This window comes from Antechinus flavipes, chromosome 3 (genome assembly GCF_016432865.1).
Source record: "Antechinus flavipes isolate AdamAnt ecotype Samford, QLD, Australia chromosome 3, AdamAnt_v2, whole genome shotgun sequence".
NCBI lineage: Eukaryota > Metazoa > Chordata > Mammalia > Dasyuromorphia > Dasyuridae > Antechinus > Antechinus flavipes.
This window is the reverse complement of record NC_067400.1, coordinates 357,510,711-357,535,435: the sequence shown is the minus strand read 5'-3', so window position 1 is coordinate 357,535,435 and position 24,725 is coordinate 357,510,711. Positions and strand designations below refer to the sequence as shown.

The 24,725-nt window shown below is 33.6% G+C and overlaps 1 protein-coding gene across 3 annotated transcripts in view; it reads right to left on the bottom strand.

Annotated features, from left to right (window-relative positions):
- The window catches only part of SLC35F5 (solute carrier family 35 member F5), a 60,942-nt gene extending 37,433 nt beyond the window's left edge, over positions 1-23,509 (bottom strand). The window contains exons 1-9 of one of the 3 annotated variants that reach the window (XM_051985769.1): positions 23,192-23,475; positions 22,041-22,217; positions 20,716-20,861; positions 20,475-20,616; positions 15,762-15,905; positions 13,973-14,035; positions 12,067-12,148; positions 7,881-8,071; positions 1,364-1,445 (exon numbers count right to left, since the gene is read on the bottom strand). In XM_051985769.1, coding sequence (XP_051841729.1) covers positions 1,364-1,445; positions 7,881-8,071; positions 12,067-12,148; positions 13,973-14,035; positions 15,762-15,905; positions 20,475-20,609 — 697 coding nt within the window. In that variant the 5' untranslated portion in view covers positions 20,610-20,616; positions 20,716-20,861; positions 22,041-22,217; positions 23,192-23,475. Of the gene's footprint in view, positions 1-1,363; positions 1,446-7,880; positions 8,072-12,066; positions 12,149-13,972; positions 14,036-15,761; positions 15,906-20,474; positions 20,617-20,715; positions 20,862-22,040; positions 22,218-23,191 lie in introns of all 3 variants that reach the window. The other 2 variants (XR_007951950.1, XM_051985768.1) reach the window with 2 other exon arrangements.
- Between the last annotated feature and the right edge of the window lie 1,216 nt (positions 23,510-24,725).

The window sequence follows — 24,725 nt, the reverse complement described above, 5'->3', positions numbered from 1 at the left end:
AAAGAACGCTGGGAAATGAATGTAAACTGCTTGCATATTTGTCTTTTTCCCCAGGTTATATTTTTATCTTCTGAATCCAATTCTTCCTGTGCAACAAGAGAACTGTTCGGTCTGTACACATATAATGTATCTAGGATACACTGTGACATATTTAACTTGTATAGGACTGCTTGCCATCTGGGGAAGGAGGTGAAGGGAGGGAGGGGAAAAGTCAGAACAGAAATGAGTGCAAGGGATAATGTAAAAAAATTATCCAGGCATGGGTTCTGTCAATAAAAAGTTATAAAAAAAATTTTTTTTTAATGTCTTTTAAAATCTGGCTCCTGGGGCACTTAGTGCAATGGATAGAGCACTAACCCTGAAGTCAGGAGGACCTGAGCTCAAATCCAGCCTCAGATACTTAATACTTCCTAGTTAAATGACCCTGGGCAAGTCACTTAACCCCAATTGCCTAAGCAAAAAAAAAAAATCTGGCTCCTGCCTACTTCTCCATGCTTAGTGCCCATTCCTCTCTCTTCTTCACACACTCCAAATTACAATTTCAAAATTGTGATTTTACTTGTTGCCCTTCAATCACATTGCAACCTTCAATTCAGTAATTTAGCACAGGCTGTCTTCCATATCTTTAATGTACTTCTTTCTTACATACATCGAAAAACAAAGATTTCTTGCTTCCTTTAAGGATCAAGCTCCACCTTTTACAACAAACTCATACTGATCATCTTCCATTAAAAAAATGCCCATACTTCCCTTTCCTCTGGAAGTTACTCTATATCTACATTGTATCTATTCTGTATGTTCTTCTGTGTAGACTCTTCTCCTACATCCACCTTCTCTGTCCCCTCTTTCTTCTCTCCCTTCCTTTTTTCCTTCCAAATTGAACATGAGCTGTCACATGTCTTTTTAATCTCCTGTATCTAGCACTTTGGCAGAAGTATAGAAAGAGCTTAATAACTGTTTATTTCAAGAACCACTTAATAATATGGGTCATTATTTATTCCTTTCTGCATGATGTTTTATATTTCTGCTTATCTATATGTAATAGTGAAAAATAAATCATTTATTAGATAACACAATCAATGACACTTTCCTATGCTATTTTCACATACTAAATAGTTTCATATATATAATAAAAATATAACATGCCGCAGAACAGTTAAAGGCACACAAATTTATCAAGATTCAGGAAGTCTAAGTATTATCTTTACAAGTGAAATAATGTTATAATTTAATATAAAAGAGAAATGTCCTAACCTTTTAGGATTACCTAAATAAATGCTTCTTAATTTATTGGAGAATGATAAAAATTTCAATCTTAACAATTATGTAACTTACAAATTGCATCATACAATAAATATCTTACCAGAAGTTGAAGACAAGATGTTAACTATAGCAACTTGTGTGTCTGAAAGTGCTTCTTGATATGATAAATTTGCCAAAAACCACTAGAGAGCAGAAAAAGATTTCACATATGAATAATTTACAATACAAAATTTATAATTAAAAGAATAAATTTTATTTCTTTCCTTCATTCTCCCCTAAATATTATTGATAACTTAAGTTTTAAAATCGGTTCTGATGAACAAGTAGCTTAAAAAACTTTAGACTAGACTTCCACTATCACATCACCTAAATAATTAATTCTAGCTCTGCATGGCCTTAAAAAAAAAAAAAAAAAAAACAATTTAGGGACTATACCTATGATTTCACTAACATAGAGAACTCCCAGATGAGGAAACTTATTCTCTACTATTGCAGGGTGGCATTTTCTCTGTGAAAGTTTTAAAGAGCCCTTTAGAACACCAATAGGTTAAAGTGACTTCCCCAGATTCACACAGCCAATATGTGCCACAGGCAGAACTTAAACCCAGATGACTCTGAGTTCAGCTATTTCTATTTAGTAAGGATCAAATTATTCACTGAATCAATATTAACCTTTATTTTATTCAGTATTGATGGCATTCTATAAAAAAAAAAAAGAACAGCTGCTGACTTCAAATATTTCTACAGTCAGAGGATTTTATAATAAGAAAACAATTAAATTCTTTTCAAATAGACAAATTTCACAACTGTTTTAGGTGAGATTATGTGTATGAAAGCAATGTGTAAGGCTAAATGATTTTACCATAAAAAAAAAAAAACCTTCAGAAACAATTCTTGGATTTAATCAAGTAATTACATAACTTTATACTTCCTTCTGATATGCAGAAATAGTTGTACAATTCTTCATCATGGTGGGATGATGGGAACTTAACAATGAAGAATCCATTCTTTCCCTCTTCCTTTCCTTCTATTCAACTAATATATTTCTACACTTGTTCTTATTTTAACTTAGATTTTTTAAAAAATCTGACCTATTTTTCTGTTAACTATTTAAAAAAAACTGTAACAGAAACCCAAAATCATTTAAGTCAATAAATGCAAGCTTAACATTACTATTACTTATGAGTTTTTCTTCAAGAATATACTGATTAAGAGAAATCTATATAGTCACTTGCGTCTCTTTAAAGAGGTGCTTTGTCCTTTTTTTTCAGATACTGGAGTTAACAACCAGCAAAATGCATCTTAGCCAATTTAACCTTCAAAGAACAGGCAGTAACCTGATTCTGGATAACTCCTGAAAGTCCACCTATGACTAGTGGTTCAAGATCTCCTTTCTATCTCAAAAAAATGCTAAGGTTAGAAAAAGTATATTACAGTTATCTTGACTCCATTTAAAATTCTCCTCCTTCCTAGTATTTTTCCATTCTTCAAAATAAGAAAATGAAGTAGTAAAATAATCAGTATCAAAGAAAGTCAGCAATATAAATCATACCTATCATGAAAATAATTAACTAGTGCCTGTCATACACATTTATCACATTCAATTTTGTATTATATTTGTTTGTGAACAAATCTTATCTCCCATACTAGTTCATAAATTCAAAAAGAAAGGGGCTGTGTCTTACTCATTTTCATCTCTTCCATGTTTCTACCTTGTTGCATTGAACATAGTGACTAATAAATGTCAGCTAAACATCTTAAAATAATTAGTTTCTCCTGAAAGATGTCATATGAAATACTCTAAGAAACTCAGATTTGTATTTGGTTCTATTTCCCCTATTTTATTTGTTGTTGTTTTCCCTGTATAAAAGCATTATTCCAAATAACCTACTCTGAGGCAGAAATATTTGAGGAAAATTGTCCCAGATTAGCATTGGAATGAAATGGAGATCAGAATTTTTGGTGAAAAAAATCAAGGTCATTTACTATAGTTACAAATTTATTCCAGGTAACACATTCTAGGTAGGATCAAATTTAAATTTTAAGAGCCACTTTTCTATTGACACTCATCCAAATCTAAATTGGCCTTCTCTCATCATTCCCCTAATAAGCGTTCAATATTTTTCACTTATTATTTGTTTTCTCTGTCATGTTATTTACTATTCCTAACATACAAATGACAAATTGGCACATTTAAAAAAAAAAAAAAAAAGAGGAGGTAACAGCTTTCTCTAAATATTCCATTGAAGATTTATTGCTAGGAGTAAAATAGCACACATGACAATGATAACTGCAACTTCATTAACCATTTCCTTTGCTAACCAGTATGGAAAAATATTAATTTTGTTAATCAAAAATACTGCTTGCCTCCTCATCAATCTCACTGTTCTCTGCTAGAATTCAGAAAAGAAGATTTAAATGACAGGCAATTCAAAGATTAGAGACCACATCTGAATCACATTATCTCTGTACTGTTGTGTCAAGGGACTGGTTATTAGTTCTATACCTTTCCAATTAGTCAAATTATATTCCAGACTTAAGATATAGTCTCCCAACATCTCAAGATTATTCCCTTTTATTCATTTATGAATTCTTTCATAGTACTGTTATATACTAGGACTTCCCAATGTGAACAAAAGCACAAACAAAAAAGGAGTAAGATCCTTTGCTCAGAGTGGATACATAGTAAACACTGGGGAAGACATGGTAAAGAGTCAAAAAAGATGTGTAGATACAAATGAGTTTCTGTATAACTAGAAACAATATCCAAATCCATGGGATCCAGATTAATTTGAGTGTGTGAATAGTGCTGATGGAAAGTTGTTAATTGTCAAAAAGCTATTCAAGTAATCTACTAACAAGTCATTTATATGTGTGAATACACACACATACACACACAGCAGGTACATATGTATGTGTTCCGTGTAAATCTATGTGTATATATAAGTTTACATATATTTCACATATACAGACACACATCTAGTCACAATGTACATATATACATACATATACTTAATTATACATAATAAAGACTATATATCAGGAAATGTGTTTTTTTTTAAATTAATGTCATCAAAATAAACCAATTCTGGTGAAACTCAAAGTCAAAAGACCCCAGTTTGAATTCCAGCTCCAACTCCTATTGGTATGGGACCTAGAACAATCACTCAACAGCCCATAGAGCTCTGAACAAAGTTTTTTGTGCCCTTCAAATAAAAGTTACACTAAAGACCTAGGTCTTTTTTCAGTATAGAAAAATTCCTAACTATGCCCCAAGGGCTATCAAACTGTACTCCGATCCAATTGTCAGTAGGGGGCTAATCCCAAAGAGATCATAAAAAAAGACCACATGGGCAAAAATGTTTGTGGCAGCTCTTTTTTAGAGGCAAGAAACTGCAAACTGAGTGGATGCCCATCAGGTGGGGAATAGCTGAATATATTACGGTATATGAATGTTATGGAATATTATTGTTCTATAAGAAATGACCAATAAGATGATTTCAGACAGGCCTGGAGAGACTTACATGAACTGATGCTAAGTGAAGTGAGTCGAACCAAGACTCACATCATACACAGTAGCAATAAGATTGTGTGACAATCAATTCTAATGGACTGGGCTCTTTTCAACAATAAAGTGAATTCAGGACATATTTTCACCTTTTAAAAAAAATTCCTAGTTCTGAATTCTAACAGCTGAGGTAACAATCTTAGTGATTGAGGCTCTGGGAGGTTAAGTGGTTTATCCAGGGTAATGTAGCTACTAAATCTCAGAATCCTGACTTGGATACAGGTCTTCCTGACTCCAGGTTCAGCATTCTATCTTTATAGCAGTATGGGATTAAACAACAGTTTTAGAGCTGGAAAGGATCTCAGAGGTTATCTATGCATTTTATAGATGAAGAAATTAAGACCCAGGGAGATTAAATGATTTGCCAAAGGCCAGGAAACTAATTAAATCTCAGAAGTGGGATCTGGACCCTGATTTTCTGATTCCAGTGCTCTTCATACTGTATTGCTACAAAAATAACCTGTTACTCCATATGAATGTTATAGAATATTATTGTTCTATAAGAAATGATCAGTAAGATCCAGGCTACTTCTCTATATAAATGGAATTATTTTACTTCATGAAAGCTTAAAAAAATAAATTCCCCAGAAGAAAAATGTTACTATGACTTGAAACAAAAATGAAAAGAAAAATCATATTTCTTTAAAACTACTAAACACAGACTTAAAAAAAAAAAAAGGCCAATTTTTCTCACATTTTTTTCTCTTTCCACGTAAAAGTCTTATTCATTCAGAACATAGCTAAAATGTGTGGTTTTACCATTGATAAGGAAAATGTTAAATGAAGCAATTATTAATAGATATAAAACTGGAATGAGAAATTTTTACATGTATAAGAATCAAACTATTTAATGACACCTATGAAGCACTAATAAGATAAAATATACATACACACACTACACAGACACACAGACACAAATATGTAAGTATATACATATGCATATATTTTAAATACTTGTGTGATTTCATTAACATAGGAAGATACTTTCTCTACCAATACAAACTGGTATCATTTCTGAACACTATTTTCCCCAAACCACTCACTCTTATAAACTTTCTTGTTACTATTAAAAGTACAATCACTTTCCTAATTAACCAGGTTCACTTCATTTCAAGAAGCTTCATAGCTTCAACATCATTAACCCTCACCTACATATCCAATCTGTTGCCAAATCTTGTCATTTCTATCTTCACAACATCTATCATATGTGTATTCTCTCTATTCACCAAGCATATAACAGGCCTTCAACACTTCAGGTTGCAATTATTGCAACTGCCTCTTGGTGAGTCTTTCTCCCTCCTTTGCTTTTCCCTATTCCAGTCCACCTGCTATTTAGTTCCCAAGGTTATCTTTCTAAAGTACAAGTTTGACCAAGTCACCATATCCCTTACTCAATAAATGTCCATGGATCCTTATTACCTTCTAAATCAATACAAAATGCTTTCTTTGGCATTTAAAGTCCTTCACAACTTGGCCTCTTGATAACATTTTAATCTTCCTACATTTGCTTCCTTCCACATACTCTACAATGCAGTCTTACTATTTCTCATACATGACATCTCATCTCTTGTTTCTGTGCCTTTTCATTGATCATTTCCCATGCTCTTCTTCACCTCTATCTGCTGTTTTCCTTCAAGACTCGGCACAGTAGCTAAGGTCCTGCAAACCTTTCCTAGTGACAACAACCTCCCATCATTTAAGTTTTTCAGGCTAATAATTTTGTATGGCCCACAAATGGTGTTATAAATATCATCTAAACAGCCCTTGGCAAAAAAAAAAAAAAAAAAAAAAAAAGGTTTCTCACCTCTATTCTAAATGATCTACCTAAGTGCCAACTCTTCCACTAAGGCTTCCTTTACCTATAGTTGTTAGTTTTCTCTCTACTCTAAAATTAACTTGTATTAATTTGAGGGACAAAGGATTGGATTAGAAGCCATGAATACTGGCTGTGTGATTCTGGGCAAATTACTGAGTCTCTCAGTACCCTAAGTAACTTCCTATATCTGTAAGTTGCTGAAGAATTCCCAATATAGATTGGTAAGGAGCTTCCAGGAAGCTCAAAATTCAAAAAAAAAAAAAAAAAAAAGTGGCCATATACAATTATCTATTTATATAAAATACATATCAGTAATTCTATCTCTACTCCACACTTGCAAAAGAATGTCAGCTCTTTAAAGGATGTTTTTTTGTCTCTGGATATCTAGCTTTGTACATAATAGAATTAATGTTTGTTGAATCAAAAATTTTAAAAATTCACTAAAGTACAATTCAGATTTCTCATTAATTCATAAACTTTCCCCACAATTAGTGCAAATTATTCAAATTTTGTTTTGTTTAATTAGAAACTATAAATACAATTCTTTGATTTTCTACAAAGAGAAATACCAGCTAGGATTAATGCTGCTTCATAGATTAAAAAAAAAAAAAACTCCATTATAAGATTTACATACAGATCTCATAATCAAGCTTTCAATAATTTTCTTAAAAGAAAATGTTTTATGTTTTTATTTATGATTGTCATAATGAGATCTAAGATGCTGTCCAAGTTCTCCTATTATTCAAAAGAATACATGCAATACAAAGGCTAATTGGTTAAAAACATTCTTATCAAGATCTTCATTTTAAACTAATTACTAAACAACTTAAGCTAATTAACATTAATATTACATCAGTATAAAATCATGAAAAACAAATATACCTAGTAAAGCAATAAAAAACAATAAATCATCTTATACAAATTAACAACTCTATTGTTGTTATTAGCAACTTTAACATATAGCCACAGCATAATCAGTTTATAATGATGAACTAGGGAAATTGTAAGATTTTAAAGTGTCTCTTGTTTACCAAATAAATATCTGATTATGTTTTGAATAGTTTGTCATTAAATTTTATGTTTTCTAATTCTCTTTAAATTGGTAATTCACAAAAGTTTTTAATAACATTTTTAGAGAATTAGTTAAATATACTAATAAATTTTTCACTCCTTATATTAGTAATTATCCACATGTAAAAAAAATGATTTATTAAATATAAAGAGAAGACCTACCACAAAGCAAAAGAAAAAGCTAATTTTTGCTACTTGAGTTGCAGTAAGTTTCCCTACAGTTTTCAGGATTGACTCTTGTTCTTTCACAGCAGGATATGACATTCGAGATAACTTGGCTTCCAGTGCATGGCTTGATGGAAGTTGTCGGATCTCCATAATATTACTGAACCTTACACGAGACTTTTTGGGTGCTTAAAATAAAAAGCATGGCACAAGATCATTAGACATTCCCTACTGGAAGAAAAGTATTTTTTTTTAGTGAATTTACTGATAACATCACTACATTTAATACAGCTGTCTTTAGTCAAACGTAGCTAGACTAAGAAAACATTGCATAATTACATGAATAAATTTTATTCATTCAAAATGGCAGAAGTTAAAATTACTTCTTTTATTTTATTTTATTTATTTATTTATTTATTTATTTATTTTTGCTGAGGCAGTTGGGGTTAAGTGGCTTGCCCAGGGTCACACAGCTAGGAAGCGTTAAGTATCTGAGACCAGATTTGAACCCAGGTCTTCCTGACTTCAGGGCTGGTGTTTTATCCACTGTACTACCCAGCTGCCCCTAAAATTACTTCTTTAAAAAATATCCAGCTTCTTTACTATTTTAAAAGTTTCTAAATATGACTAGTTTTTAAATTGTTACTGAGTCTACTATATATTTTAAGACATTCATAAATGCAGTATGATTAAATTACTATTTCAGCTTTTATAGAACCCTGTTTACCTAAATCAATTTGAAAATCTCTCTAGTATTCAAGCTTACATAACAACTTTCTCTAGGCTTGTTTCTTGAGGGAATTGTTATATGTACTTAATTTCAAGAAACTGAAAACTAGAATGCTTTTCTGAATTAGTGGCAGAGCCATGCAGACATTATTAATTGGCCTCCTAAGGTCCTATCTGTGTGCTTCAGAAGACACTGTGGATACTGAAATATATGAAATTCTGATAATTCAACAAGGAATAATTATAAAACTTAACAGTCATGAAAATGTCTTGTAAATAAGCCTCATACTCCTCTCAATCTAGCATATTATCTCTAACAAAAGCAATAAGACAGCAGATGTTCTCTCATGTCAGTTTCAAAGGGTTGAAATGAACCTCTAAATGTTATACACAAATTTATCTAATAACTCTTAAGATGTCCATGAATATATTTATTAAAATGATATGGATAACATTTATATGGTGTTTTATGATTTGCAAAGCACTTCTTAAATCTGATCCTCACAAAATGCAGTGAGCTAGGTGCTAGTTTAACTTAATACATTTAATAAATAAGGAAACTATGGTATTCAGAGTTTAAGTGACTTACCAGGATTATATAGCTGGAAGTATATCTGAGACAAGACTGAAACAGACACTCCTAACTCCAAATCCAGCACTCTATTTACTGTACCACTTAGTGGCCTTATAATTTAAAACTTGCTGGCACAGAAGATAGAGCACCAGCCCTGAAGTCAGGAGGACCTGAGTTCAAATTTGGCCTCAGATACTTAACACTTCATAGCTGTGTGATCTTGGGCAAGTCACAACCCCAAATGCCTCAGGAAAAAAAAAAAATTAAAACTTAACCATCTAGAACAGTTAGTACTACCACAAATTCAGTTCACATGTAAAGCAGATTTTGTCCTAAAGTTCCCTTTTTCTAACTTCAAGGAATAATTCATAACTTTACTATTCCAAAATTAGATGAACAAGTTCAATGATACCTTATCTGTCCTGATCATGTCCAACTCATCACTGCCTGCTAAGTAAATATACTCCTTAATCTGAATCAACTCTGACACCAAATCTTATTTCACACTACTCCCTTTCATGCATCTGTCATGCTTGCCAAATTCAACATGCTCCTTGTTATAGTTTGCTGCCTTCATACCTTTTCTAATGCTACTGTCTGTGCCCAATCCACCATTGTTTCACTTGAATCCATCTGTAAAGACCCATATCAAATAGATCTTCCATGGAACCATTCCTGATTACCCTGTTTTCCTTCATGCAACTCTAATAGCATATAGACTTCTATCATTCTATCACCTAGTGCTTTATACTACTTAATAAGTACAAATGTACATCTTATTTTTTCATTTATTTTGTGGAGAGAAAACATGTCAAGTTTTATTCATCTCAACTCCAACTCAACTTCTTTACACATATTAGGTGCTTATTGTTAAGCAAAAAAACTGATTATTCCTATTAGTGACTATAATCTTAATCTTGTCAATATCTCCCTCCAAGACACCAAATCATCTTAATTGGTTTTTTTATACACATTTTTTTTCTTTCTTGAGGTGAAGTAATTACAACTACAAAAAATAGTCTTATACATGGTTTTATACGAGGCCAACAAAACATTTCTATTCTGTTTCAAATAACTTGGGAATATTTGTCCTTTTTTTTTTCCATTGACACAATAAAAATATTTCTTACAGAAATTTTCTCAATTTATCTGATGGGTAAATTGATTTTTTGTAGCTGATTTTTTTGTGAGTACCACTCGTATTAATACCTGGCATCCGTCCCTTTTGTTTTCCCTCCAAATTTTAGGCACATTTCTTAGGATTCAGATAAATTGAGTGTATGTGTGATGTGAGGAGGGAGGGAATAGGAGGAGAGAGAAAGGAGGTGGGGAGGGGAAGAGAGAGAGAGAGAGAAACAAAGAGACAGACAAAGAAAGAGAGAGAGAGAGAAAGAGACAGACAAAGAAAGAAAGAGAGAGAGAGAAAGAGAGAGAGAGAGAGAGAGAGAGAGAGAGAGAGAGAAAGAGAGAGAAAGAAATACCTATTTCAACAAAGCCCTTTAAATATGAAAAACCAAACTATGCCTACAAACTTCAATACAAGAATAATCCAAACAAATACAATACTGATTACCCTTTAAAATATCAAAGATCTTGGAAACTGAAGTAGAGTGGAACTTCATTAGTGTGAATTTAAAAGAAATTCATTCAAAGCTGACTCCTTCCATTCATACATGTAGAAATGTCATTTTGGCTTTTTATCATCTTAGTTGTGTCACTTTAACCTCTCAGGAATAGCCTTCTTTTGTCTCAATAAAAATAATCTTAGATCCACTCTAGTCATAAGACTGCTTACTTAGAAACCACATAGAAAGTATAAGTACCATAAGCTATGATTTCTTTAATTCACAGTTTTGGAATTACCCTTTATCAGAGACTTCTAATACATATGACAACAGGAGGAGGAAATAAGAAAAAAAAATCTAAAGGCTCTCCCTGTACTTTCAGAATTTTCTTATATATGGATAATAACAAATTTGGATTTACAACAACATAAAGTAATATTATATGTACCAGTATTTATAAATTATTTACCTTTATCCATTGAATATAGCAGCTACAAACATTCTTATACATAGCATACAAAGCATGTTATGTGTTAAAGCACTTTGTCCAAAAGGGACGCTAACAAGAAAATGTTTTATATTTAAGAAATAAGTAATGTTTAATATATATCTTTATCTCATTTTATACCCTGAATAAACTATTAAAACATGGTATAAAAAGTGAAACTTTGCATATTAAGTAGTTTCTGTATTGACTTCAATCATTCTTTCATTATTTCAGAGATGCATTCTCAACAGAAACAAAAGTGATCCTTCCAAATAATAAAAACAAATAATCATGTCAAATAGAAAGAACTACACCTCTATTAGTTGTCTATTTGCAGTAAATTCTCCATCAACTCTAAAAGGAAAACACTCTGCTTATAAAAAAGTATTTTAATTCATTCCATTTCATAAGGAGTTCCAAAGGTTTCATGATTTTAATATATTTTGCATTCTTTAGTGTAATTATTCCAGATATATTACTAGAACTCAACAAATAGTCACAACTTTTCCAGATCTCAAATGATTTTCCATACCCACTTTTCAAAGAATCTCTGCAATTTAGTTTTTTGCTTCTTTTAAATTTTATTTTTATATGAAATAAATATCAAAGATGAATCCTTACTATGCTTTATTAAATATCTTTGCTATAGAATATGGTTAAAGTAAGCTTGTCCTATAGATGGCCCTCCAAAAATAAATTTATATTTGAAAAGAATGGCATAAAATTGCAATTTAACCAATGAATCCTTTTGAATAGTTATTTAAAAATACGTCATTGAAAAATTATCTATACTTTATAATAAAGCTAAGATATTACAATTTAACTTACTTTTTTCATTCTCACCATTTGTACTGTCAGATTTTTCATTTGTCAAGTCATGAAATTTCACAGGAACATACAGAGGTTCACTCTGACATGAAAAAAATAACTGTAGTTAAACCTAAAATATCACTTAAAATTTAGGTAGGAAATAACTAAATACAGGTATAATTATGAAAATGTCATTCATAAGATTTAAAAATCATACATCTTTCTATAAATTGAATTTAACAATTTTAAAAACTATTTTTATGTAAAAGAATGCAACTAAATCACATAGATGCTAATAGGCACAATGACTTAATTTAATTTGGCAATCAAATAAAAAAAAAAAAGCTGGCATAGTATATATCATTTTCCATCTCTTTTACTCATGTACTAAGTAACTTTTCTTTCCCCTTCTCCCCACCCCCAGGCAATTGGGGTTAAGTAACTTGCCCAGGGTCACACAACTGCAAAGTGTTAAATATCTGAGACCAAATTTGAACTTGGGTCCTCATATTTTCAGGGCTGGTACTCTGTCCACTGTGCCACTTAGCTGCCCCCAATAGCTTTTCCTTGAACTGGATGATTCTCTCCTTTTCTACACTTCACTGAGGAAAAAACTTAAATAAAATTTCCCCAAATTAATAAAGAAACTCTATGATTATAAACTCTCAAGAGATTCTTGAGTAACTGAAATAAATCTATTGCTCTGTAAGAGTTCTTTAGTGTTTCTATATATGTTTTATCCCCTCTAACTAAGCTTCTTGAGGGGACAGATTATGTCTTCTGTTTCTCTGACCATCTCCTAGAACTGGGGTTCTTAAATTGGGAAGTCAACGAAACTAGGTAGGAAAAAAAATTCCAACTTTATTCCAATATAACTACTTTTCTTTGTGAACTTTTACATTGTATGCACTTAAATTATTCTGAAAAAGGATGTATAGGTTTCACCAGCCTGCCAAAGGAGTCCACAAAATAAAAAAGGTTAAGAAGTCTGTTTACTATAATACACTGCCAAAAAAGAAGGCACTCAAATATTGGTTCTGACATGGATACTGAAAAAAAATTTTTTGGTTACTCCTTACATAAAACGTGATTGTTTAAAAAAAAAAATCAACAAAACTCTGGTTCTATGTACCACTGGCTGGAAATTGAGATTTGTATAAGTTAAGCGATTTACACAGCTAGTGTAAATAACATAGCTAGTATCTAAAGTAGGACTGAGCTCAGATCTTCCTATCTCCAAGTTCAACCATGTAGTCACTGTTCTACTTAGCTTCCTCAGTAAAATTCTCTCTCCTTCTCTTTTCTTTTTACTTTTATATCATTTTTCAAACAATGTGAATTTTGGGGCCAAAACCATGTTGTCACTGCTTGCTAATCAATGAGTGATCGTTGTGTACAGTCAATAAATCAATCAGCCAAACAGTGTTTTCTGTAATTTTTATCTCTGGCTTTTCTTTCTGTTTACATCCAAAATCACCATTGTACCATTGGGTAGAGGTTGCCAGTCATATGAAAGCCAAATAATTTAGGCATTACTATATTCACCTCAATTAAAATGTTTCATAATAAAGCATACTCTATTATCACAGAAAGAAAGATAAGACTTTCAGAATAAATCATTCTAACAATTCCTTTCAATTTTGATCAATATATTTATATGAAAGCCTTTTTGTAACCTTTATTTCAATACTTCAAGTATCTTTTATAAAACAATCTAAGAATTCCACTTAGGCAAGTTCACATTCATTAAAGCTAAAAATTTCTATTCATCAACAATTAACCATTTTATTAAAATTTTTCCATTTCTTAATATTAATTATTAAGGCAAATTAAATATTAAGGCAAACTAGAGTGAGATTTTAAAATATTACATACCAATTTACTTAATGATAGTTCTAAATTCTTCAAACCAAGCAAAACTTACCAAAGAACTATTCATGGTATTATCTGTAGTACAAGCAGCAAAGTAACCTTCAGCATCTGCAAACTGAATAGAGGAAAATTAGCTTAAATTACAATCAAAATCTATCTTGAATTTACCAAGTACAGAGGACAAGCCTACTCTTAATTCTCTATTCTATGATGACTATAGAATCTGTCAAAGCATTTCAAGAATCTCATCGATCTAAGACAATCACCCGCATAATATGTGTGTGTGTGTGTGTGTGTATATATATACAAATAAAGTATTTCCCGCTCTTCCTTCCATGATCCATTTCACATAAACCAAAGAATATTATATTCTACTACAAATGAAGTTACTAGAAATTTCATTTTAAGAAATGTTTTGAAAAAATATATCTTTTGGACATAGCTTTTTTCAATAATGAGATGATTCAGGTCAATTCCAATAAACTTGTGATGGAGAAAGTCTTCTGCATTCAGAAAGAGGACTGTGGGGATTAAGTGTGGATCATAACATAGTATTTTCACTTTTTTATTGTTGTTTGCTTGCTTTTTCTTTTCTTTCTCTTTTTTTTCCTTTTTGATCTGATTTTTCTTTTGCAGCATGGTAAATGTGGAAATATATATAAAACAACTGCACATGTTTAACATATATTGGATTACTTGGGAAGAGAGGGAGAAAATTTTGAACCACAAAATTCTGTAAGGGTGAGTGTTGAAAATTATCTTTGCATATTTTGAAAATAAAAATCTATTTTAAAAAACATATCTCCTTAATACTTGTCTAGGAAATTTTTCTAAAAAGCTCCAAGTATAGTATTTAAATTCTAGGCCTTCCAAATAAATTCTTGTCATACCATATTTTGTTCATAAAAATAAAACTGCTGTGTGTTATTATCAAATTCAAATGTGCCAATGGTGAGGAAAAAAGACCAAATTAATTTCTAATTAACATCACTAACTTTAACCTATACCTCAAAGATAGAAGAATTACTAAAGCATTTCTCACAAAATTTGAGGAATTAATTTCTCAAGATGCCTTCTGGAGAATCACACGAGTTAGAAATTTTGTAATATTTTATTTTTTCCTTAATAATAAAATATTGAATTACTTTACACACAAAATCAACTTCTTTTTCTTTCTTTCAAGATTAGATTTCCTCATTTGGCCTAGACCAGAAGGACAAGGCTCCTCAAGGGCCCAATCCCACTACTGAGGAATGCAGCATTTTCAGCATAGATCAGCCATCCCATCTTAATAAACCCAATGGCAACCTCTCTTCTATAAACTCACAATTTAATGTCATTTACTGTGCAGATACTCAATATGCATAGCTCAATGAAGTTCAGAACTGTGGAGCTCACAAGATCTGACAGCCACAACTTCTTTACAGGTAGCAAAGATTCAAGGTATATATGTGCCATCATAATTGGCTACACAGTACACTTCCAAATAGTTACTTCACTAATCTGTTAATTCTTGAAGCTCTTGGTTACTTCTCTGCTTTTTTCTTCTCTCTACACTTGTTTTTTTAGCTATTTCACTAGTCTTTAACAACTCTCAAAAACATGGTAAAAGAAAAATATATTAAACTCAAATACGTCTATTTTCTCATTATTAACACTGAATTGTTTAATATTATTTAAACTGACTATACTTGGAATTTTTTTTACTTCTATGCCAACTCTACCCACCTAATACCACTGACAATTAAAATGTGACTGCCTTACAAAAATTTAAACATCTCTAAACTCTGATAAAATGCATACTCCATCTCCCCTACAAACACAAAAATTATGAAACTTACAAAAGCAGCATGTCGTCCACGAAATCCTCTTGTACACTGTTGCCTCCATGGCTTCCAAATTATAAAGCCCAAGAGGTATAAAACAAACATTGATGTTTTTGCAAAGGTGCTGAAGAATGGTTTATTATATTGAGTAAAAACATACTGTGGGGGGAAAAAATTACACAGACTATTATGAAATCTCTGTACTATTATTCCTAACTAAAACAAAGTTTCAGACTTTTTTTTTAGTAAAAGTCAGGCAAAGAAAACAATGAAAAAATGAACATGGAAATAATTTTCCAAACACATCAAGTAAAAGTCAGACAAAGAGAACAATGAAAAAATGATCATGGAAATAATTTGTCAAACATTGCTACAAATCTAGTCCTTTAATAAGAGACAAATTGTAACAGTAGACCTTTGTATCTATGAAAACACTCACATGCACATAACTAAATATACTAACTTCAAAAAGGCTAAGCCAACAAAACTTTAAAATGCAAGTATCTCTAAGTTTGAAACCTCTATATGATTAACAGTTCAGACTAAGAAGCAATATGTCTACATAGATTTTTTCAAAAAAGGCAGAAATATAAAAATAAAAATATATAAAAATTCTGATTCTGAAATATATTCAATGATTTTTCATGCTAATTTCACCCAGTTCAATTAAAACATTTATTAAGTAAACAAGCTTTTCTTGTTCTTCTCTAAGTTTCTAAGCACTTTGCTGCTCATTACAAAAATGAAATAGTCTCCATCCTCAAAGGTCTTTTCTTCTAGCGGAGAGAAATATATATGTATACATTTAAGTAAATATAAAGTAATGGAGGGAAAAAAAGGATAGCAACTGAGTATCTTGGGAAGGCTTCATTGAAATGGAAGCACTTGAGCTGAGTCTTAAAGGATTCAGAAAGATGAACCTAAGGAAGAAGTGAATGATGAGGCATGAGAAATGGCTTGTGTGAAAATGCAAATGTAAGAAAGAACAGAATGTCAGGTTTAGGAAATGGCTTGTAGTACAACTGAGCTGGAAATAGAAGACTTGAAACACCCGACTACAGTTTGTATAAATGGGGTGTAGGGGCAAGGGTATAACCTAAGATTTTTGAATAGAGAAGTAGCATGGTAAGATCTATGAGTTAGAAAAATTGTTTAATTGGGCGAGCAAATATAATAAAGATGACAATACTACCTAAACTAACCTCTTTATTTAGCGCTATACCAATCAGACTCCCAAAAAACTACTTTGATGACCTAGAAAAAATAACAACAAAGTTCATATGGAAAAAAAAAGGTCAAGAATTTCAAGGGAATTAATGAAAAAAAAAAAATCAAATGAAAGTGGCCTAACTGCACCAGATCTAAAATTATATTATAAAGCAGCAGTTACTAAAACCATCTGGTACTGGCTAAGAAATAGACTAGTTGATCAATGGAATAGGTTAGGTCCAAAGGACAAAACAGCCAATAACTTTAATAATATAGTGTCTGACAAACCCAAAGATCCCAGTTTTGGGGGTAAGAACGCATCATTTGACAAAAATTGCTGGGAAAATTGGAAATTAGTATGGCAGAAACTAGGCATTGACCCACACTTAACACCGTACACCACAATAAGGTCAAAATGGGTTCATGACCTAGGTATAAAGGATGAGATTATAAATAAATTGGAAGAGCATAGGATAATTTACCTCTCAGACCTGTGGAAGAGGGAGGAATTTATGACCAAAGAAGGAGTAGAGATCACTATTGACCACAAAATAGAAAATTTTGATTATATCAAATTGAAAAGTTTTTGTACAAACAACAAATGCAGACAAGATTAGAAGGGAAACAATAAACTGGGAAAACATTTTTACAATCAAAGATTCTGAAAAAGGCCTCATTTCCAAAATATATAGAGAATTGACTCTAATTTATAAGAAATCAAGCCATTCTCCAATTGATAAATGGTCAAAGGATATGAACAGACAATTCTCAGATGAAGAAATTGAAAATATTTATAGACATATGAAAAGATGCTCCAAATCATTATTAATCAGAGAAATGCAAATTAAAACAACTCTGAGATACCACTACACACCTGTCAGATTGGCTAGAATGACAGGGAAAGATAATGAGGAATGTTGAAGGGGATGTGGGAAAACAGGGACACTGATACATTGTTGGTGGAATTGTGAACACATCCAGCCATTCTGGAGAGCAATTTGGAACTATGCTCAAAAAGTTATCAAACTGTGCATACCCTTTGATCCAGCAGTGTTTCTATGGGGCTTCTACCCCAAAGAAATACTAAAAAAGGGAAAGGGACCTGCATGTGCCAAAATGTTTGTAACAGCCCTGTTTGTAGTGGCTAGAAGCTAGAAAATGAATGGATGCCCATCAATTGGAGAATGGTTGAGTAAATTGTGGTATATGAACATTATGGAATATTATTGTTCTGTAAGGAATGACCAGCAGAACGAATACAGAGAGGACTGGCAAGACTTATATGAACTGATGCTAAGTGAAATGAGCAGAAGCAGGAGATCATTATAGACCTCAACAATGATACTGTTTGAGGATGTATTCTGATGGAAGTGGATCTTTTCAATAAAGAGAGCTAATTCAGTTTCAACTGATCAAGGATGGACAGAAGCAGCTACACCCAAAGAAAGAACACTGGGAAATGAATATAAACTGCTTGCATTTTTGTTTTTCTTCCTGAGTTATTTATACCTTCTGAATCCAATTCTCCCTGTGCAACAAGAAAACTGTTCAGTTCTGCATATGTGTGCATATATTGTATCTAGGATATACTGTCACCTATTTAACATGTAAAGGACTGCTTGCCATCTGGGGAAGAGGGTGGAGGGAGGGAGAGGAAAAATCGGAATAGAAGTGAGTGCAAGGGATAATGCTGTAAAAAATTATCCTGGCATGGGTTCTGTCAATAAAAAGTTATTAAAAAAAAAAAAAAAAAGGAAGAAAGAAAAAAGAAAAATTCTTTAAGTAACTCTGTGAAGGATGGATTGAAGTAAGTAAAGACCAGACGCAGAAAGACTAATAAAGAGACTTTTACAATTATCCAGGAGAGGGAAGTCTGAACCAGGGAAGTAGCAGCTTGAATAGAGAGAAGATGGGTACAAGAAATGCTATGGAAATAAAATCAAAATGAACTGGCAACTAATCAGATAGAAGGGATAAAAGAAAAGAGAAAATCTAGGAAAGCTCTTTGGTTACACCTGAAGCTTTAAAGTTTCCAGGGGTCCTCAAACTACAGTCTGCTGGCAAAATGAGCAGCTGAGGACAATTATCCCCCTCATCCAGGGCTATGAAATTTCTTTATTTAAAGGCCCACAAAACAAAGTTTTTGTTTTTATTATAGTCCAGCTCTCTAACAGTCTGAGGGACAGTGAACTGACTCCCTATTTAAAAAGTTTGAGGACCCCTGCTTTAAACACATAAAACTATTACTCTCACATTCGATTTTACTTATTTTCTGATAATATGGAGCTAAGTAAAACTGACTGTTCTCTATATATCAGAGGAGACTAAGGTCTAACTAAAGCTGAATGAAATGACTTTTCTACTAAACTTTACTATTTAGTTGATATAAAAATTATTAAGATTAAAAAATGTATGCTAAGGTTCATATCCTTATTACCTTTACACAGTTCATCTTTCTAAATTCAGATCCAAAAATCATGCTGTCTTACAAGCATTTAAGTCACAAAGGTTATCAGCTTAACTAGTAAAATCTATTTATTATATGAAAAATTCACCTTCCCTATCCCCACCACTCCCAAAAAAAGCATTTTTTAAAAATATAGTATCCAAGAACTAGGAAAGCATGAATGAAAATAACTAACAAATTTATTAAATAGCTAACATAAATGTTTTCCTATTTAAATAAATACTTGTTTTACATATATATATATATATATATATATATACACACACACACACACACATATATGTGTGTGTGTTACTTGCTATTTAAATAAATTATACTTGTTTATGTGTATATATATGCATATATATACATATATATATATATATATACACACGCATACAAGTATATGAAAGGTCAGAAATTGACTACATTAAGACAGTTATTTCAAAGAAAAAACATCTTCATAAAAACTGCTATTAACCAAATGAGTTCAAATAATAATTATAGAAGAAGAGAAAAAAGACCATGGAGTTCTTAATGAGCTCATTACCTGGGTGCAATGCATAAACTTTTACTAGAAAGAAATCCTTTAATTATATAATGTATAGAATTTCATGCTCTTTTCAACATCCCCATCAACAAACACTAATTGGGGGATATATTAATGGACTTGTAATTAAATTTAATACTTTTTTTTTAAAATCCAACTTCTATTCATTGAATAAAAGCTGCTTTGCATTGTAAATGTCATACTAGGGGAAAAAAAAAACATTGAGATATGCTTTCCAACAAGAAATAGCTTCAAATAGTTAATCAGAAAATCTACATTAACATGCCATATTTCTAGGTTTAAATTAGACTCATTCATATTATCTTTTCCAATTGAACACAAGGAAATCATGTGAAATCAACTTTCAGTTTAAATGAGCTAAAAATTAATACCACATCAAGAGAAAAAAAAATCCGCAATAGTCTTCAAGATTAGCCAGTCCTTTTTAAAGTTTGCTCCTTTAAAAAGTACTTGAAGGTTTTTTTTAACATAAAATTATTCTGTGAAAAGTTTAATTACTTACTGAAGTAAGTTCTGAAGAAGCAACCCATATAACATCCACAAGTAGGAGAATAACAATTCCAAGAGCCATTCGCCTCCGCTGAGTAAAAGCATTGCTCTGGGAATTCATTCGGTTCATGATAAATACCCAAACCATTTGCAGTCTATTAAAATAAAAACAAACCACATTAAAAGACATATATGGAAAACAACTACATACAAGTAAGCAATTTAGCAGAATAAAAATATTTTATGTTTGTTACCTAATATAAATGCAAATTATTTCACAATCATGAAGCAAATAAAGGGCCTTGAACTGACCTCCCTTTAAAGGCCTTTTTTAGGTCTTGAAAAAAGTTTGAAAGCTTTGCACAACTGAGACTATTACAAACTGAAGAATTCAAATCACCTATAAACAAAACAAAAAAAGAAACAAAAGCTGAGACAAAAGCAAAAATTTTAAAAAGATATGAAAGTATAACACTCTAAAATTTCAGTTTCTAAGAACACTGAAGCTTGGTGCTACTCAAAATTGCTCATACAAAAAAACAAAAACAAAAGTTCTGTGCTTCTCATCTTCACCTTTAAATATACCTATCCAAGAGGAGTGCAAAAACAAATAAATTAAAAAGATCAATCAACAAGTAATTATTTAAGCATCACTATTTGTCAGATATTATGCTAACAGTAGTGATATAAGTATACTTAATTCATCTAAATTTATAAAATTCAAAAATGGTCATTATATATAAGTAAATTTATATAAAATAACATTGTCATACCGCATATATATTTTAACAAATATCTGGTGGGCTCATTTATATGACCTAGTTAAATAACAATGTGGTCAATACCCTAGAATACAAAGTCCCTAAGTCAGTCAATCTGGATTTTTTAAAAAATACATACTATATGCTAAGAAGCACTGTGCTAAGTAGGAGGATACAAAGGGAAAACTACCCTCAAGAAACAACAGTGTCTACTTCCAAGGAGCTTCTAGTTGCTGTTTATCCTTAGTCCTTGAAGAGGACCATGATTCAGGGAGGTGATGCTATGACATGCAAATGAATTAGATTTTAAGTGAAAGAGGACTGTGCAAAGTTAGTCTAAAGGGAGAGACCATACAAAAAACTGGATCCAAGATATATACAGGAAAAATTGAAGAAAATCAACAAAAAAGGGGGGCTTTTTTCATCCGAAAAGGATTCTTAAAGGATTTTAGCTGGGATTTGAAGGAAGGCAATGAGGTCAGGAGATGGAGACCTGGTGGGCCATAATCTTGGTCAAATATTGTCAGATATTGTGACTCTGGGTAAATCACTTAATCTCATCGAACCCAGCTGTTTATTCATAGTATAGCTAACTCTATTACCTAGGTACCTTATACATGACTAGGTACCTATACCTACCTAGAAGGCACAGTGAATCAAATGCTGAACCTGAATTCAAATCCCGTTTCAGGATAGGAAATAATTACTAGCTATGTGACTTTTAAAGTCACTAACTTCTGTCAGGTTCCTCAGTTATAAAATGCAGATAATAACAGCACCCATGATCAAAGGAGATATTTGTAATTCGTTGTTGTTACCTCATGCTGGACTCTGTGACCCTGCATGGGGTTTTCTTGGCAAAGATACTGCAGTACTTTGTTACTTCTTTCTCCCGCAGATTAAGAGTCAGGTCTTTCTGACTCTAGGCCCAGCGCCATCCACTGAACCACCTAGCTGTCTTCTTAGGACCAAGATTTGTAAAGTGCTTTGCAAACCTATAGTGTTTCAAAAGTCTATTAAAAGCTTAAAACCACACATTGGGGGCAGTGTGTAAATACTAACTTTTATAATTATGGTTTCAATCACCTAATGGAAGGCTGAGCCTGGAATCAAAGAAACAAGTCCAAATACAGCTTCAGACACTGTTTGATATGGGCAAGTCACATGACCTCCGTCTGCATCGGTTTTTATCTTACTCGCACCCCCTTTCCAGGATTGTTCTTAAGATCAAATGAGGTCATATTTGTAAAATATGTTGCCTCCCTAAAAGAGTTATATGGATTGTAGCTATAATTTTCTCCCAACATCGGAATCCACTTTCCAAGTGTCAGATTCGGAGACCCCACCCCAGAACTGCTAAAAATAAGAACCCAGCACAAGGTCAAAAGACCCCTCCCCTACGGGGAGGGGAGAAAAGAGAAAAGTTTTGGGAGGTTCAGAAAAGAACCTGGGCTCAGCCCGGATAACCCCGTTCCAAACCTCCAAAACTGTGCCCGACTTCAACAACTCTCAGGAAACAAAACTAAAGAGGGAAGGAAACAGCCCTGGAGGGGTAGTCTTTCCCCGAGGACCAGGTTGAGGGGCGGCCCCGGAGGATTACTCCCACAGATATTCCTAAGCACCGACCCAGGGTCCCGCTGAGGCCCCCAGCTTCGTACGCGTGCCGCCCCTCCCGCCCCGCCCCCCTAGAGTCACTCAGGAAACTCCATTTGCCTTCCTATAGTGTGGGCGGAGGAAGAGTTAAAAGTGTTCTAGGGTTTTTTGTTTGTTTGTTTGTTTTAAAGCAAAGGCAAGACAACCACCCGGGTAGGGAAAGAGAAGGGACCAGACGGGAGCTGTCAGGGGCGCGGCACCGCCGGACGCGCCGCCCCGTTTCCTCCACCCCACCCCACCCCACCCTCAGCCTATCCGGCCACTACTGTCGCCCCCCACCTGCAGGGCCTCCCTTGCCCCCTATCCCCCTCCCTACCTGGCCGTCCTGCGCCGCGATGGCGTCGTGGCGACACCATGAGCGGCCCCAGCCGGGCCGGGCCGCGCCCCCCCCTCCGCCGCTACAGCTAAATCAGCTGCGGCCGACGCCCGCTGAGGGGACTCACTGAGCCCGTTCGCTCATTTTCCCAACACGGGAGTGAGCAGTCCAGGCCCCGCTAAAGCAGCCGGGGCTCCCTCAGGGAGAAGGTTCCCAGTCGCGTCTCTCCTCGGGAGCCCGGGAGGGGGGCGGAGAGAGGTGGAGCCGAGCGAAGCCTAAGAGGGGGGCGGGCAATGAGCGACGATGGCCGCGGAACTCCAGCTCAGGACCCCACCCCCTCTTGGACACTCGCCCACTGACGACACGTAGCGTCACCTGCGGCTTCTGCTCAGGCGCAAGGGCTGACCCAGGCCACGCCTCTTTGCAAACTGCTGTAAGAAGTGGGGGTGTGAATGAGTAAGCCTTTAGGTTGGAGAGAGAGGGTCAGAAACTCAAGATCCCAGAAAGGATCCGAAGATCTCGGAAGGAAGAACTAGATATAAAGCTGAAAAGTAACGGATCGATTAAAACAATAAACGAGTAAATGAACCCCATTTTAATCCGGGTAGTGGAAGTGATTAAATACCTTGAATAAGGGATACAGAATAAAACCGTTGAACTAGTTTGAAATGTTTAGGGCAGCTAGGTGAACAGAGTACCAGGTCCAGAGTCAGGAACCTAAATTTAAATCCAGCGTCACACCTATTAGCTGTTTGACCCTGGACAAGTCACTTAACCGTGTTTGCCTCAATTTCCTCAACTGTAAAATGAGCTGGAGAAAGAAATGAAAACCACTTCATTATAGTTGCCAAAGAAATCCAATTGGGTCAGAAAGAGTGGGGACTTGATATTGTATCTAGGATATACTGCAACATATCTAACATATATAGGACTGCTTGCCATCTAGGGGAGGGGGTGGAGGAAGGGAGGGGAAAAATCGGAACAGAAGCGAGTGCAAGGGATAATGTTGTAAAAAAAATTACCCTGGCATGGATTCTGTCAATATAAAGTTATTATAAAATAAAATAAAATATTAAGAGTGGGCACTTGACTGAACAAGAACAACAAAGGTTGAAATGAAGACTTCCGGCTTTTGTCAGAATTGAGAGTGAGCTTGTAAATTCTACAAGGGAAAATGATCTGGCTGATGTTAGCAGGAAGAGATTAGAATTGGGGTTCTCAATTTAGGTTCCAATGTACCCCTTAAGCTGGGTCTTTGAAGCTGGGGTACATCTTTATTTCCTTTAATTGTTTAAAGCCTTGAGAAATGTACTTAATATATACACAGATTAGTTCCTAGAGCTAAAACTTGAATACATGTCCTCTCATTCCAGATCCATTACCTTACCAGCTGTACAGTGGTGATCCTACTACTGCTTAAAGATAGTTTATATTCTACTTTGGGTTAATTGTTTAAAGAGACTGCTAATGTAGCCACAATATATTTAGCTTTTATGGGTTGCATAGCTTTACTCTACTCCATGGTCATGGGATA